Source organism: Pezoporus wallicus, unplaced genomic scaffold (assembly GCF_028554395.1).
Source record: "Pezoporus wallicus isolate ANWC-B61680 ecotype Strahan unplaced genomic scaffold, APGP_CSIRO_Pwel_v1 contig_7819, whole genome shotgun sequence".
NCBI lineage: Eukaryota > Metazoa > Chordata > Aves > Psittaciformes > Psittacidae > Pezoporus > Pezoporus wallicus.
The window spans coordinates 538736-556691 of record NW_026642241.1 but is presented as its reverse complement, the minus strand read 5'-3'; the positions used below and the strand labels follow the sequence as shown (position 1 = coordinate 556691).

The 17956-nt window shown below is 47.3% G+C and overlaps 1 protein-coding gene across 11 annotated transcripts in view; it reads left to right on the top strand.

Moving 5' to 3' along the window:
* CADM1 (cell adhesion molecule 1) overlaps positions 1 to 17956 on the top strand; it is a 138688-nt gene that overhangs the window by 48736 nt on the left and 71996 nt on the right. Inside the window, exon 1 of one of the 11 annotated variants that reach the window (XM_057428288.1) lies at positions 661 to 712. The exons of the other annotated variants lie outside the window; for them this stretch is intronic. Within the exon in view, the coding sequence (XP_057284271.1) occupies positions 676 to 712 (37 nt within the window). The 5' untranslated portion in view covers positions 661 to 675. Of the gene's footprint in view, positions 1 to 660; positions 713 to 17956 lie in introns of those variants that run through there. 11 annotated transcript variants of the gene reach the window in all.

Sequence of the window (17956 nt, the reverse complement as noted above, 5' to 3'; positions counted from 1 at the left end):
ATGGGTGGGCACGAGGCATGAGCCAGGCACAGGGGATGCCTGGTGGGAAGGAGAAGGGGAAAACAGGGCCGGGAGCAGGATAAAGCAGTGCTCCAAGCTGGGCCCGTTAGTCAGAAGTACTCGTGTGATGTGCTAGAATCTCACCTTTGAGCAGTTGTATTCGAGCGCCGAGATAAATGCATCAATCTAAATTCATGATTGTGAGGGTTTTCGTGCAGCGGCTAATTACTGAACGTAAGTACCTTATTCAGAATTCCCCTTCTCCGCCTGCGCGATAGCCATAATCCTGTATTTGTGCGGCTGTCATTCCCATGGTAACAGACGAGTGTCTGGAGCAGGAGATGATTAAATACAGAAAAGTACATTAAAATAATGTTAAGGCTCCGACTCGGAGACTTTCACATGGAGGCAAACTTCAAAAAAAAGCAACCATTTCTACCAAAAGCAATTTTCTCAGCAGTGATGTTCCCTATTCCCAGCGCCATCACCGAAGGGATGGGTTGGAGGAGCAGCCGCTCCCTCGCAGCCCATCTCCTGCTCCTCCCGCCTTGGAGAACTCCTAATCTGATGTTTGTGTCATCAGTCTGTTGCCATGGGAACCTTGTCACCAGCATATCGTGACCTCACTGCGGGACGGCGGGGGAGGAGAATGTGGGCTGAAAGACGGTGTTAGAAATGATGATCAAAAGAAGGAAAACAGCCCCGAGCCTTAGTAGGTGTCACGGTGGGAGAGCAGGAGGCGGCGGGGCCGCAGCTGAGGTACCAAGAGCCGGTGGATGTCCATATGCGACCACGCTGCTCCGTCTCCTGCTCTTGGTTTGCTTCAAGCCCTGCTGAAGCCCTGACCTTGTCCGCCCCATCAGGGTCCCAGCAGTGCCACCAGCAGAGGAGCAGCTCACTTCCTCCAGCCTGCACCTTGGGTAGTAGGGTTGGTGCAGGATGCTCGTGCTGCCCGTCCGTAGCATCAAGTGTTTGTCACCCTGGCGCCTGCCATCTCTGTGCCCCATGGCACGTGTGGAAGAGGGTGAAACAGCAGCTCTGGTTTTGCTGCAGCGCTGTGGCTCTGTAGAAGGGGAGGGAGTTCGTGGTGATCTGGAATGCCAGATTTCAAGATGATGCTTTTTTATGCATTTTAAGAAATCAGGGTTTCATTAATGAAAGCCGCAGCTGCAATTTCAAAGGGGATTAAGCAAGGATTAATAAAGGAGAGGTAGTGAAGAGCTTTGATTACCTGTCATGGAGATGGCTGAACAATGTGCCATGGTGATGAGACGACACAGAGGATTCTTGCATACCTGGGGTATTGACTGGTAAATGTTACAGCTTAGGATGCTTTTTGCTTGTTTGTGCTGACAACAGATTGATGCAATGCATTTCACCAAGCGAGGAATTTCCCAGAAGTGCTGCTGCTCCTTCCCTTGTCTCGGGGCAGGTGGGGAGTGTTTTGCTGTAGGGTAAAATGCCACGTCCACTGGATGGCTGCTTTCTGACCCCTTTCAGAGCTGTCGGTCAAGGCATGCTGGTGGGGGTTCCATATTTGTCAAAGGACGGCTGCAGCACTAGGAACCGGCCTCTGAAGGGAGGTTCTCATCCCCATCCCAGTGCTGTGTGTGGTGGAGGCTGAGCCCGTGGGGAATGGCTGCAATTGATCTGCAGGAGTGGGACTTGGAGCAGGTGCTTGTGTCGTGCCGCCTTTGAGCTCAGCCACTTCCCAAACATCAATCCTGTAGCAAGCCAAGACGATAAAATAGTGGAGCACATACAGAAAGTTGCTGTTCAAATGTTATCTCTGTTTGCAGGTGCTTAAAGCAATGAAGCCACATAAAGAAAGTGTGGTTGTCTGCATATTTCATGTATTTTTAATGCAATCCTCTGTAGTACTAATAAGATCTTGGCACAGCTTGAACCTCAATGAGTGCTCATAGCCGTAGCGACGTCCTGATGGAGGTGTGTGCTTGACACAGGGAGTCTGCACCTTGGCTCATCGCCTTGCCCTTCGTGATGGTTCACTGGGATATAGAAGGCGGGTGGCAAGGGTCCCATTTGGAGCTGGGCAGCCTGCAGCAGGGCAAGGTTTCTAAAGAGCTTAAGCATCATTTCCCTCTTGCAGTCGGTAATGCTGAAAGAGATGAGTAAATACAGATCTCTGCGGTCCATAAACTGTAAAGTCCTGCCTGCAACTTCAGCCTTCCCGTCTTTATTTGCGTAGTTATGGCTTTTCACATGTGTTAGGTTTTAACAAACAAGAGTTTTCCTTCTGGAGAGAGCTGCTATAAGGAAAAGTATTGTTCTTGGAGCATCTTGTCTTATGCTTAGCCTTAAGAGATGTGCAACTTCAAAGGACACGTAGCAGTAGGCCTGCTAGGCTCTTTCTGCTCTTCCTTTGTTCCACTTGCAATGTGTGCTGTCTAGGTTTGTGTTAGACTACAGCCTGCAGTGGCTTTACAAGACAGCTGTGTAAAGTTAGAGTAGTGCCATAATGCTTTCTGGAGGGGTTTGGATGCTTCTTCCTGCAGCTGCTGCCAAGGGCTCCCCTGTTTGGAAGTGTTTTCCCTTGTTGCTCTGAGATGCCTTCACTGTGCGCTGCGGTCAGGGAAGTGATGGAGGTAGGAGCAGGATTCCCTTTGGAAGTAGGGCAGCCTCGCTCTGCCAGGGTTGTGTAAGAGCAGCCTTCCCTCACCCTCGTGCCCGCCCCTGCTTCCTGCAGGATTTATAACTGAGTTCCTGCAGTTCCATATTTGGCTGATATATTGAAAACCGCATTCGCTGACAGTGGCTTCCTTTAATATAAAGGGAAGTAGATTTATGGGAAGAAGAGCCCTGGCATGGCAAGTTCCCTTGGTTGCTGCTCTTTTAGGCAGCCCACTTCTACCCTGTGTCTGAGCTGGGTGCACTGTTCAGGAACAGGACTGGGAGCTGTGTGTGATGTCCAGCTCCTGGGAGACAGCCTGCAGGCATGGGGTTGCAGTTACACAAAGCATGGAGCAGTGGAGCCTGGAGATGCCACCTTTGCTCAGTGTCATTTGGCTCCCAGAACAACGGGGCTGTAGGTAAAAATCCTAGAATGAAGGGCTATGAAAGCACTGAGATTGGCAGCAGAGCCCTTAATCTGAATTCATTGTTGAGGGTTTCATGGACAAATCACTTCCCATTTTTTGCTTGCAGAACAGGAATTCAGTGGAAAATGTCTTTATTTTCGTTCTTTTTGATGAATTCTCTGAATTCTGTGTCTAATTGTGCTCAATTATTGCAGCCCAGCGCAGATAGGTAATAGTTTCTAGGCAGTGATGTGCATTGATTTCTTTCAGAGGCCTTGAGACAATAGTCAATTTACGAAGAGGAGTAACTTTGGTTTACTGTCAGTTGTGGGGGGGGGTTGTGTTGCTGCTGCTGTGTTATTGGGAGCCTTTAGATTGATTTAATTTGAAAGTGAATGGGAAATGAGCGTGTTCTCGTGCAGACAAGTTTCAACTAAATTATTAAATGAAGTGGTTGACTCTTCCAGCTGAATTAAACCAGTAGAAAAACTATAATTAACTACTTCATTGACTGGGGAGAGGCTGCAAAATGGATGGGAGAAATTGAGTTCATAGATTTTTCTTCCCTGTACCATGAAAGCGAGGATGAGCTTTTGGGGGACGAGGGCGAAGCACGGCTGGTCTGCTTTGTTCCCAGAATAAAAGCGCTTTCATTTCGTTCTTGCAGCTCTCTCTTGCTTTGCTTCTTGCCTTAGCTGGGCTCTCTTGGTAGTTCTTGTTGGCTTTTCTTCAGGAGGAGAGATGCAGTGAGCAGTGCATCTGAGGATCGGGCGTTTGTCTTTCAAAGCCACTTCCATTTTAGTGTAACCAGCTTTTCCAGGATTATCCCAGCAGGTCTCAAATGTCCATGAAGGTTACTTGGCTCCTGGGATGCCAGCAGATGCTCTGCACCGGGCTCTGCTGCCATGTACGTCAGGGATGGTGGGTAGATGCTTCCTTAGCACGCCTGCTGGTCTTGGTTGAGCACTGGAAGAGGCATCATGCATGCTTCGTGCATGGAATGTGGCTGGGATGAACCAGGGATCCCACACTGGATCCATAGGGTGTGGAGCCCCGCCAGGGCTCAATGCAGGAGTCATTGTGGCCTAATAGCAGGCAGTTTTCTCTGTGGTTCTGCATGCCGAATAACACATGCTTGTTTGAAAGCTGGGGCCATGTGGCTCCCTGTAATGCTGCAGGCCAGGGAATGCAGGGTTGTGTTCCCTTGGCAGTGTGCTGTGGCACCCTGGGCCCCTCGAGGCGGCAGAACGTGTGCTTTTCATCAACTCCATACTTTCCGTATTAACGGAGTTATAGTAGCCACGTAAAAGTGCACTTCTCAGCGCTGTGTGGCAGCAGTAATGGGGTTTATTGGCTCAAATGCAATACATTTTTGGTATCCAAATACTGCATCTAAATGCATAAACCAGTGTTATTACCTGCACTAACTTCATGCTTAATGCTCTATTAGGAATTGCTTGGGCCCCTGTGCGGGATGCTGGATTTCAGTATGAGGCAGGAGGAGAGGTGCCTTTGGGGTTGCCCCATTTGTGAAGTAAACAGAGAATGCTTCTTTCATTTTTCCTTTTCGCTCTTAGAGCCAGCCCAGACCTGAAATCCGTGGAGGTCTGGGCTGGCACCGTGGGTCTGTGAAGCAGGTTCACCTATCTCTGTCTCGTATGTCGCAGCTCCTTGAGCCTTATCTATTTTTAACGGCACTGTGCTGTAATAAGTACAGATGATAGCTGGCTTGGTAGGAGAGGCCAGAATCCCTGCAAACACAGGTTTCTGAGAGCAGCACTAGGACGCATTTAAGGTGTACTGCTAGGAGAAGGTGAGCTATCCATCAAAGGCACAATCTTGGATTTGAGTCTTCTATTTAGATTAAGCCCGTTAAGAAAGATGGATGGTAAAGCTGTTTCAGCAGCATTGTCCCCAAACCAGCGCGGAATATAAAGACTCTGGAAGAAGGATTCAATTACTCTGGCAAATAGCTCCAACAAGAACTGGGTAGATGGAGCAGTGGGATGCCGGTTCTGCATTTATATAGTTTTAAGGCAAAGCCGTTGCTTTCATTAAACCGGCCCATTCACGTAACAGCCCTACAAGCTGCTTGCTTGTTTGGTGTGCTTTGTGGAGAAATACCTGTAAGTTACTTTAGGTAGTGGGTTTTTATGCTATTTTACTTGTAGCATATGATATGTATGCAGTAGTTGATATACATGGCACACCTAAATGTGAAATGCCTTACTGCAGCCCAAATGGGGAGGGTGGTTCTGCTGGTTATGCCCAGAAAGCATCAACAGAAAGAAACAAGTCATGTTCTCAGCACGTAAAGGATGTGCTTTAAAGGCTGACGGCAGGAGAGGCAGCCGTGTTACACTGCTTCCTCCCAAAATGGATCAGTGCCCGAGACAAAGACGTACTGGACGGTATTTGGCTCTGGGCTGCAGCTTCAGTCGAGGTGCGCAGTTACGGCTGCGCTGGCTGCCGAGACGTCTCCTTGCTCTTGATGTAACCGCTGTAGCTGAAACTTTGTTCTTTTCCTCCCAGTCTAGCACTTGGCAATTAAGGAAAGCGCGTGATGCTTGTCCTTTGATCTTCTTTACCTGCTTCTAACATCTCCAGCCTTGTGTGAGTCAGAGTGGGAAAGCATTAGCTGTTGCCAAGACTAAAGGCTGGCATGGGATGTCACTGTCAGGACAGGGTTTGAATGGCTGCATGTGTTAACACCCCCAGAACCTATTTGGGGAAACTCCTGTCCTCAACAGCCTCGATTTCTCTGCTGAAGCCCCCTCAGAGGGAATTGTAGTGCAGTGAAGGGTTAACATGGTTTTATTCTCAGTTGTGGCTCTTTGCATTGAAGATAAATGATTGTTCTTCCCAAATTCGTGTTGCTGTTCTGTGCGTTCAGGTATTTTGTCCTCGTTTTGACAGCTGTGGAAAGCCAAGTGACAGCCTGATATTGAATGCTGAATGAGATTAGGATTAAATTAAGATGCAGGCAAACAGCTAAGTGACTGCTGTGGTAGCTCATCTGTATGCCTTGCTCTCTGCCTGTAGACATGCCTAGCGTGGCAGTATTTGTGCGGGATGGTGGTTTGTGGTTGTCTTCCTCATCTCTTTGACCCATGAGCCCATTGTCCAGTGGAGCTGCATTTGTGTGTGTTTGTTTCAAGGAACCTCCCCCTGCTCCTGTGGGTGGTGGAGATTTCCCAAGGCAGCAAAACAAGTATGAGCTCTTTTAAGCAACAGGGTTGAATTCAGCTGCTTTTGGTTTTCCAGTATCAGTCTTTCTGGTTGTCGCTATGCAGCATCTTTGAGGCTGGGAGGGACCTCTCAAAATACACTCCTGCACCTTGAGACAGAGGTTTTGAGCCTCGGTAGAAGACCAGTCCAGTGATTCAGTAGCAGTAGGAACCAGCAAGAGTCTGCCTGCGGCTGTGTTTGCCCGGGCCTCATCAGCCATTCAGGTTTTCCTTCAGGTCCAGTGGCCAACCATTATTTAAGGTGTTTTTTCCCTTCATCGCCAAATCTTTTACTGAAATCTGTGGGATTTAGGTCTGTTGGCGGGCGTGCGACACTTCTGCTGTCAAGACACGGTCCCTGTGCTGTGAGCCAGGTCCCAAGCCTTCCCTTGTGGTCCTTGGAGGTGTCAGGGAAAGTTGTGTAGGTCAGCTTGGAATCGTCGGGCTCGCGGGGAAAAAAATGAAAGCTGACTTCAAAGGACAACTCTGACACGGTCAATTAATAATTAAAACAGTTTTTTAATGAGCTGTGCAATTACCTGTGTGTCCCTGGAGATGATAGTTTATGGTATTAGTGCTCGGTGCCCTTTCTTTAGTCATGGCAGATGACATCTGTAATTTAAAGCGGGCTAGACATTAAAGTGACAGAACTTTCATTAACCTTGTCTAAAGTTTGTTAATGACAAATGTCTCGGAAGTAAAAAAAGCTATTGTCAAAACACCATCTTAGCAAAGCGAGGAGCCTCTGATCCCGCAGCTCTTTGGGCCTTTTGGGCCCTTTGGAATGCAGGATGTTGGGAGAGGGCTGGTCTGTTGGGCACCTGACGGAGAGCTTGTGGGTGCTCCCATAAACACCTTCTTACAACCCACTGGCAGATCTGACAGCATCAGTGTGTTCTCTGATGCGGTGCTTTCCATTTGAGGGACTGAGAAGTTAATTTGGTTTCCACTGGAGTCTAGATTAAAGACACAAATTATCTGCTTGAATCACAAGCAACTTTGTAGGAAAGGGATCAGCCACGGGGAAGGCTGGTGGGGAGAGATGTGTTAGTGAGGAGATTGCTTTGAAAAGGGTAAGTCAGATCTTAACATCTCTGTATTGAACGTCAGGCTGCTCGGAAATGGAATTTGCACAGCAGGACGTCGGTGAAGATACCACAGGAAAAAAGCCACGTTTTGCTGGGCATCCTCATGGTCTCCGATATGGAATGGGGAGGAATTGCTTTGTGGAGTTACTGCTTACCTTCAGGTGAACTTTGAGGGGTTTATGGCAGCACGCTGTGGCCTCAGACTTTGTTCAGCTGCCTTAATTTTTGCTTCCAAGCCTGTGAGACTCAAAGCCCTATTAATATTGACCGTGGTATCTTGGAAACAGCTTTCGTGCACAACACCTCTTCTCCTGGTGCGTTTGAGGGTCCCGAGACCTCTATTCCAGCTGGCGGGAAGAAGTGCTCTTCTCCTTGTGAAATTAACAATAAGGAATGCAAATGCGTGGATGTATTTCATGCCTTTGCTTGTCGTGGCAAATTGGGTTTAAACAACTTGCTCCTGCAGAAGGCTTGCATTTGCCCTGAGGAAAGGATTTGCAGTGTTTGCTGGGGCCTCTGCTGTTAAAGTAACTCTGTGTGTGTGTACATGCACATCCATACATGTATACGTGTGTGTACATGCACGTACATACGTGTAAACATGTGTGTGTACATGCACGTCCATACATGTATACGCGTGTGTGTACATGCACGTCCATACATGTATACGCGTGTGTGTACATGCGTGTGTGTGTGTGTACATGCACGTCATGTATACGTGTGTGTATACGTGTGTGTGTGTACATGCACGTCCATACATGTATACGTGTGTGTACATGCACGTCCATACATGTATACGTGTGTGTACATGCACGTCCATACATGTATACGCGTGTGTGTACATGCACGTCCATACATGTATGCGTGTGTGTACATGCACGTCCATACATGTATGCGTGTGTGTGTACATGCACGTCCATACATGTATACGTGTGTGTGTACATGCACGTCCATACATGTATACGTGTGTGTGTACATGCACGTCCATACATGTATACGTGTGTGTGCACATGCACGTCCATACATGTATACGTGTGTGTGCATGGACAGAGAACGCTTGGACAAGCATGTGCTGCTGGTTCTGCCTCAGCTTGATGAGGGTTCGAGGTGGTTTGAGCAGGAGTTATTGCTGGTTCCTCCTGCCCATCCTCTCCGAGGAGATTTCCAGTTGCTCTTTCAGTGGTGTGAAATCAATACCAAATTAATTTGGGAAGGAAACAAAACATCTGGATATTAATAACGTACTTACAGCAGGTGTAGGCTCTTCTTGCTTTGTTCCCTTCAGCTTCGCTGTGAGTAATTGCCCAGTAGAAAAAGTGTGTTTCTTGGAAGAAGGGCAGCCTCTTGGGAAGGTGTTTTCTGTCTGGCTTCTTCCTAATGCCGTCAGTCTAATGCAGTGTGTGGAAGCCTGAGGATTGCCATAGAAATGCGAGTTGCTCCTGTAAACCACCACTTCTTAATAAAGACAAGGCAAACCCAAACAGATCCTATGGATTACTGTCATCGCAACGCAGAGGAAAAGGGCAGCGGGGCCGCTGCGGGGAGCATTATTATTAGTGGATTTTGAAGGCAACTGAGCTTATTTACAGCCTTGTACGTGTGTCTGGTGATCCCAGAACACTGCTGGAAGCCTCCATACACCTAAAAGATGAAACGCTGCTTCCTGTTGGCAGGTCTGCCCTTCCTCTGTGAAGGGAGTGAGCCTTTGTGGTTATTAGTCAATCCTTCTGTAATGGAGGAGCGGGAAGGAGATGGGAATAGCTATTATGTGTGTTTATCTAAGTAAGACATAATGTGTATTCCCCGGATAAACGGATCGTGTTGCCAGATTTTTGTCAACAAATTGCTAAAACCAGTTATGCCGGCATGTCTGCAGATGCAGGCAGCTCCAGGGAACGGGCTGTAACAGCAAATAGCCCATTAATTTGAACCAAATGTTTTAAATAGTTTTAGATGATTTGTTTCTAAGAGCTTCGCTGCTCCGGTGGAAGGAGGAGCAGATGTGCCGGTGTTGTGCTTGCTCGCGGTGATGGGTTTGAGAGGAGCCTCAGCTTGCACCGATGGTGTGACTGCAAAGCATCGCTCTCCCAGAAGCGGGTCATAGGAACACTGCAGCAGGCCCGTTGGTGCATTTAACCGCTGCTTTGCTAGCGAGAGGCAACCAGGTTGGAGAATGTGGACCATTTGGTGGTTTGAATTACTTCAAACAACATTACAAGCTCAGGTGTAGTCCAGAGAGTCCTGGCTTGCCTTAGAGGTTTGCCAAAATCAGCCAGTTTTCAGTGCAGATGACAAGTACCACCCTGGTCAGTGAGCATCACTTCATACAGGGGATGAAGAAGTGACTGGCATGACTTGGCCAAGGTGGGTACCCGCTTACTGGGTTCCTCCTGCCTGTATTGCAGACAGTTCAGCTTTTGCCAGTCTTGAAGGCTAAAACAGGAACAGGTTTGGTTTTACAGATAGTGACATATCTGGCGCATAGTGAACTGGTGACTATTGCTGTGTTTCTTGGTGTTTTATAACCACAAAAATATCAAATGCTGTACAGTTCAGGACTTATGATGTCGGGGGGGGAGCAAGGTTAAATAGCATCTCACACCTTTCACTTCACATCTCATTATTCATTGCTAATAGAAGCCTAGACCATCTGTCTCTGCAGAGAACATTTGGATGTGACAGGCATAGGAGATAGTACAAAACTTTCTCCCCGAGCTGTTTATTCCTGGCGCGTTCTGCTCTCGGCATCCCTCTGCCTCCTGCAGCTCCTGTGGACGAGGAAGCGCCAGCTCAGCCACTGCTGCAGCAAGCTGCTCAGGTGCTGCGGCCTCCCTCAGCATTTTGGGGCTACCAAGGGCTATGAACATTGCTTCCTTTCCTCTTAAATTCTGTACACTTGTTAAGATCCCCCTGAAAAGCCCCATCAATTTTGCCGCACCTTAGACATGCTTGTTGGTCAGGGACCCCTGTGTTTCCACTGGTACCCAGCAGGTAGCTGGGTAGAGGCATCTCATCCTTTTGTGCTGGATGTCTGTCTGAGGCTTTGGGACAGAAACAGAATAGAATATCCTATCCAGGCTGCAGTAGTGTGGGATCATTAACCTTCCTGAGGAGCTTGCTGCGGGTTCTGAGCCCGGTCCAGTCCAGTCCTTGTTGGGATGTCTGCATGGGCTGGACCGAGGAGATGGGGCAGAGGGTGTTTTCCCCGCTACATAGTGCACACAGCACTCCTGAGAATGCTGCCTCTTTGCTTTCCTACATTTCTGCTGTAGGAATACTTAAAATATCAAATACCCATCTTCCCTGGAGGGAAGAAAGTGCTGTGAGATTCTTTTATTCTTTTATGTTTTCTTTCTGCAGTGGTGAGGAAACATGTCTGCTCTTTTCCATCATTAAATTGATGCTTGTAAAAGATTGAACAAATGCCTTCTTTCCCTGTGTTTATCAGCCCTGTGGATTCAAGCAGTCATTAGAAAATAGAACATGAAGGGCCATGTTGAGTAAGAAATCTCTTCTGTTCAGGTTTCGGGCTTCTCGGTGGTCCTGGTGAGGTTCAGTTACTTTGGCAGTTGTTTGAGGCTCAGAGACCTCAGCTGTGAGACCCAAACCCACATCTGTGTGCACCAGGTGTCTCAGCGTGAGCGGTGGCCACGAAGGACAGGGATCGATTTAAATGCTGAATAATTTAAGGCTGGAGTGCAGCAGGCTAGCCACTACTGCTGGCCGCTTAAGTAAGAGGTGATGGATTCCTGCAGAATCCCTTTTTCTCACTTTTTGATGGCATTTTAGGGAGACAGTCTTCCTAAGGGGATTGAGGGCATCGGTCTTTCCTTTTTAAGACCCGGTGAATTGCCTCCCGGGCACTTTATCATATGAATGCCATGGTGTTCAGTCAAGGGGTTCTGCTGACAGTGAGAGCCACACGAGCGGGCTCAGGCTGTGAACATCAGCAGAATCTGAGATGGAAATACCACCGCAGCGCTTCTGATTCAGTCATGGAATGTAAAGAATTTTCAACAGTAAACGCTCCGGGTTTTGAAGTCGTCTTATCCTCTGCAGAGTTTTAACTTCGATGGCACTGGGATATCAGTATTGGGTTTATAGAATTCTTTCCAGAGATAGTTTTCTTATTTTTGCCAGTGTGACGTTGTTCGCGTTCGTTCTCTGTTATCAATAACCGTAGCAGCAGCCCTAGCAGAGTTTGCAGAAATTGCTTTGTCTGTGCTTTACTCCTGCACTGTTTATCGGTTGACACTCTAATATGATTATTTTTCTGTGTCCTTGCTAAAGATACAGCTTTGAAAGATACTATCCCAAGGTGCAAAATCTGCACTTTTCCTCTGCTGATGAATTTGTAGGAGAACAGCCGGGTTTATTACAGGTACCTGCTTTGAAAATTACTGATTTGGAAGCAGAAAATTAAGGAGCCTTGAATATTCTTTTATGTTTATGAAAGATGGGTCTCAGATACATGATGAAACAGTAGTAATGCTTCCTTTGAGGTAATGCAGGCAGTCGACACAGTTTATTTTGGGCTGAGTAAGAACCACCTCGCTGCAAGGCTGGACTGGTCGTACTCTGTCTTCATTGCCACAGTGTGGGTAGCAGGAGAGTGTCCCATCTGGTTAGGAAGGGGTCGTTCCCAAGGAGGATAACAAGGTGGATTGCTAGCTCCGATGAAGTTCTTGTGTAGGCTTTCGGGTGGGATTTGAAATTTTGGCGTGATTTCAGTGGGTTATGCTCGCCAAAGATGGTAGGAGAGAAAAGTTTTAGTAGGGCAAGAAACAAGTTGCTTAACTTGCCATCTGCAATGAACCTCTATTGGCAATAGATGCCTTTGAGCAGTATATTTGGCCACTGAGCTGGAAAATTGTTCTCGTTCGTGGAAGGGCTATTTTTAGTCAGTAACATCTGTGGAACACCATTTCCTCCAACTTTCACTATCTTTTGACAAGTCAGCCAGATGTGACTCACTTGAGCATATTGCATGGAGAGGAAAAAACAAAGCCTTGTGTTTACCAGAAATGCAAACATGACCTTTTTCGGATGAAGGCAGACTTTATTCCCATCCCGTGGAAGAGGCAATAAGGAAAGATTGATTTTCACCCTCGGTGTTAAGCTGGATGTTTAGTATTTGGTATAATGCTCGTGCGGAAGTTGTGTTGAACAGACTTCTGCAGAAATCCAATTTTGTCTCTCCCGACTTCACAACGGAAGGCGACGTGGCCGATGAACACGTTCCTGTTCTCACCCCGTGTGTCACCTTCTGGAGCAAGGCTTGCCTGAGACATGGTTTTGGCTCTGCCTTGGGGAGCTGTTCCCACCTCAGTGATGGGTCTTTTCTGTGGCGTCCCACCCTGGGAGCGGAGTGGTTCTGCTTGATGAGAAGTCGTTGAGAGCCCCATGCTGGAGTCAGACGTAGGGTTTGGGTTTCTGCCTGTGTCATGGATGACTTGCTACAGAGAGTCTCCCCTGCGTGCAAGATGATGAGCAAGGAAGCCGTGGAGCGCTGCTGGCTTCTTATGAATGATGAACGCGTCTTCTCTTTGCTGAAGCTGTTTGGGTGTCTCCAGTCTGGAGGTTGTCCCAGTTTCGGAGCTGCACTGACATCATTCATGGAAGCTGGTGCTTGGCTCGGGAGCTGCAGCTCTTCAGCTCCAAGCCCGTTCACAGCACAGACGGGTCGGAGGGCCCTGCTGTCATCGCACTCATTCCACATGGCAACAGATTAGATCCTGGTGAAATGGCTTCGGCTTGAGGGGCTGTGAGTGGGAGCGGGACTTCAGCTGGAGAGTCAGGACCGGGTCTGCCTCTTATCACCTCCTCGCCGCTGTAACCATGAGCGGGTTCATTTAAGTAACTTTCAGGATTTGATAGCAGAAGTTAACAGCAACGCGTTCATCACTCGCTTCCTGCTCTTGTGCAGGTGTCCTGAGAGGAGAACAGACCCTGAGGCTTGTAGTGATGTTTGGTGAGGCTGTGTGTGCCCGGTGTCATCTGTGAGCCGTCAGAAACCAAAATGAAATAGCTGTCATAGACAACATGAAATGAACGGTGCATGAAAGAGGTTGCTGAATTAAGGACATCTTGTCCTTTCACATCATTTAATCGAAGCAAATAAGCCCCAAGAAAATATTACCTGCCAGGCTTCAGCTGGGATGTTAGAACAGGAGTCAGACCTTGACATTTGATGTCTCTGAGACAGGTTTTGGCTTAAATTCACTTGTTTACTCCCACAGTCAGGAGCAGATTTGTTAGACAGGGCTAATTACATGTGCATGTTCCAAAAATCATTTGGAAACTGTAACATTTGTTGCTTTTCAAACACTTTAAAATATGCAAATATTTCATGCCATGGAGAGAACTGATTTTTCCAAGAATCCACAAATGGAGTTGAAGCCAAATGGGATTTTAGGGGTGGCCCAGAGCGAATCCATTGGATCCCATGGAAGGGTGGGCAGGAGAATGGGAGGGTTCCCTGGCTGTGCAGATGTTTGTAATCCCAGGAGGAAAGGGAGATGCTGGAGGCTCCGGAAGTGCTGTCGCTGCGGTCAGGGTCTCCGGTCCCTTGCATGTTTTAAGTCTGGATGGTGTTTTCCGAAGGCTGCTTGTTTTGCTGTTTCCTTGCTGGAACCATGTCTACGTGCCAACCTTTCTGAAATGTCATGATGTAATTATTTTAACAGGCAGGCTGCACTCCTTTATTTGGGGGCTATTAACCTTTCTAAACAAAAGAAATGTTAATATACATTGAGGACGCAGCTAATGGGATTTCATTTTTCTTATTAGAGCAGACTCGAGTTCTCTTTTTAAATTATTGTAAAAGAATTGAGCAAGTGAAGTAATTGCCTTCAGCTAATCCATGATAGCAAATTTGAATGTGAATATCCAGATCATTCTGGATGGATTGGAAAAAGTAATGTGATTTTCTTGTTTTTTATTTGCTTTGGCTAAGCGGTGTTGAAGGATGATATAAATTCATTGAATTTGAAACAAAGAAAGTGCTAATTATTAATGCGCTCAGCTCAGAGATGCTGTAAAGCTCAGAGTTTAATTTGCAGAGCCTGTTGAGGCCTATTTGTATTCCATTGCCTATTGATTCCAAGTTTGTGTTTGTATTGGGTTCGGTACCTTCCCCGGATAGCCTTGGAATTTCAGCTGGATTTAGGGGCTTTTCCCTTTGGTGCAGGATGAGGTGCATGGTCTGTAATCTTGAGGAATACAACCGATCATGGTTCTTTGGGAAGGACAAGCTGGCTTTCGGGAGGTGCCTGTTGATGATCCAAAAGAGGGGAACAGGGATTCTGGCAGGGCACGCCGTGCCTTATGTGTGCGGTGGGGGTGTGTGCGCTTGGGCCATGGTTTATAGGGCTTGTCTCGAGTGGACTGAATTAATGAGAGCTTTAGACATGTGCAATCTATACCTCACGCTGTTTGCTGCTTACCAAAGAGCCATTTGGTTCACAGGGCTATTTTCAGTGCAAACAACTATTGCTTTTATGAGCTGATGCTGCATTTAAAGCCCTTCTTCTTTTCCCGGCGCGCCTTGCGGCTGGAACGCATCGAGGTAAATATCCCAGCCTCTAAAGGATTTATCTTTCCATCTTGATTTTAAAGGAGTATTTCCAAGCGCTTGAATCACCTTGCTGTATCTGCAGCGAGCCTCCTGGATTTTGCAGTGCTGTAACTGCACGCTGTTAAAGTTAGGAAGGAGCGATGCTGCCCATTAACAAATGCAGAATAGAATTCAGTATAACCCCACAATGCATGACGGAGGATAAGTGGAAAGCCGAGTTGCTTGTGTGTCTGGAACAGTATTTGTGCCTATGTTCTAATTTTAGTATTGGGTTTGATTTGCAATAGTAAAATGTCACATTAGCATGGCCCTTTTCATCTAATACACTGAAAACAAACATGGGTGTTGGGACTGTAGCGTGGGCTTTCCTGAACTTGGGAATCTGATGCCTTTCTTACAGCGTGGTCTTGCTGAAAGCAGTCTTTCTTTGTGCTTTCTTTTTAACAAATACTTCCCCCCCAATCCCCAGAAATGCCCATGAGGAGCAAGCTCCGTATCTGCTGCTCAGGGAGATCTGAGCCATCAGGGTGCTCATTAGAGGCTGAAATGAAACAGCCTCCAAAGCCTGCAGACTTCCAGGCCGCCGAGCGTGTAGCACTGTGGAGATGTGCAGGTGGAGCTGTTTCTTCTTGGCACTTGGTACCTGCATTGGCTTCTTGCTCTACATCAGACTGTCGTAGACTCCTCAGTGCCACGAGCTGCTGGTGGGAGCTTGGAGACCCAGTCCTCGTGGCACCGGACACCGCTTCCGAAGTAATTATGGTGCACGGGAATTGATAAATCACCTTGTGGCTGTAGGAGGAAAATGAGTGCTGAAATTGATTGGGAAATGACAGGTTTCAGCCTGGTAATTTGCAGCCTTTATTAACAAACTTGTAAAAATTATCAATAACACCAGAAGCCTCTTTATTTGGGTAACTTTATTGCAGCTGGTGTCATTTTTTTTCCGGGCTGAGAAGTGCTGGTATTCTTATCTTGAGTGAAGCTCATTAAGGCTCTGGGATCCATCTCACTTTTGCACGGTGCCTTTCTCTAGTTCAGTGCCAGAGATGAGTCACGAGCCTGTTTTGCTTCTTGTAGTAGTTCTCTGCGTGCTTTGCCAAATCCCCCCAGATCCCTTTTTGAGATGATACTCAGCGGTTAGCCACGACTTAAAGCCCGTCCACAGATTTTCTGTGGGATTTTTGGGTTGCTATCAGGCGGTGGTATGAAATACGCTGCGGAGAAAATAGTAGCCATATGCACTACGCTCTCATCCAAAGCTGGATGAGGCTGCGGAGCCAAGCGCTCCCAAGTTTCCCCGAGGAAAAGACTTGCTGGCAGTATTTGGGGAAAGCGGCGAGATGAGCCCTGGCAGAGGCTCCCAGCGCCGAGGAGAACACGGAGATTTATTATGCAAATCTGCAGTTTAAAAGTTGCATCGTGCTCGCTTGGGATGATGCTGTTGAAAGTTGTGCTGCTTTTGTAGATAAACACGGAGACATCCGCTTTCAACTTCTCATTCTTTAACCTTGTCTTATTCCTTGTTAAGTGCTGGAGCTTTCAAGGCAGATGAAAATCAGGCTAAATTTAGCAGGGAGCGAAGCCCCCCGTTCCTGCTTCTCCACGCTACCCATTCCAGGCATAGCGCCTGCATCCTTTTGATTAGGTTTGCCCTTGGTTTCTGCTCTAGAAAGGAGCTCTGTAAAGTGATGCTGACAAGAAGCCTGCTGTATGTTGGGGGTTGTGGTGGAGTGAGCCCTCGACCGCCGTGCAGTGTGACTGTCCCATTGCTAACCCGGAGACAGCCTGGGAAGCCACATCCCAGCGGCTCCCCATGGAATCTTGGTGTGGGATGGAGCCACTCATCTCTGGGACTTTCACTAATATAATATAATAAATATATAAAATATTATATAAATATAAAATATATAAATATACATATATAAATTAAAGAATAATATAATAATTGCAGGCACTTCGTTGCAGTGTTGACAGAACACATGTGTGCTGATCCTCTCTGCACCTCTGAGGATGTCTCCTCTGCTGCTCCCCAGCTCATTTAGTCCCATGGTTGCCTGGTTGAGCAGAGGTTAATTCTTTCTCTGTGTTGTGAATGCTGTTCGTACCTGAGCCTTAGAGAAATGCGTTTTCTAAGGCAGTTGAGCCTCAAGCTTTAATTTGAACTCTTGTCTTTGCATTTGGAGAAGCAAATTATTTGACCTTTGATAGTTGGAAGCTCTGCTCCAAGTAAAGTGATTACAGCTGCTGCAGCCATACCTGGGAATGCATGGATAAGGAGGTGGGATGGGTAACATGGGACACGCAAACATCCCCTTGTACCACTGAAAAGGGTAACTCAGGTGTCTCAAGGTGATGCCTGTGGGTTTGGTCACCTCTGTGACCACACCTCTGTCCTGGGGAGCCCTGGGGAGGGTTGTGTTTGCAGGGGGCTGGTCCCTTCCACAGAGCCCCGGGTGGGTTGTTCCCGGTTGGCACAGCGGAGAGCCCCTGTCTCTGCTCACGGGCCTCCGCTGCGACTTGATTGTTCATTGTTCACCAGCCTTTCATGCAGCACTGCTTGGCTTGCATTTCTAATGAGGAGAAATTGGTGACATCTCAGGATTAAATAACCCCCATCGGTTGGGAAATTAAGCCCTCTTGAGTGCTAAAATGCCGCTTCCATGGCAAGCGTGCATTGCTATTATTAGGCCTAAACATGCAGCTGAGAAATGAGACTTGCTGTCCTGTTATCTCCTCCTGTAGCCACTTGAACTCACGTGTGTCTGTCTTGCAGTGAGCTGCACCCGTGTCAATATTCCTCTCTCTTTGCTCTTGGAACAAAAGGGATGTATGTAGTATTTCAAATGAGGATTGGAACTTGAATTTCCCCAACCCAATCTCACTTCTTTATTACTGTTTAGAAGAAAATTATGACTTCTGTAAATTCTCTTCCAGGACTGATAGGTTTTTAGCTACTACACTGATAACATTCTCGAGCAAAGCATAGCAGCGGCTCTCCAGTATGATAAATTGGCACTGGTTTGC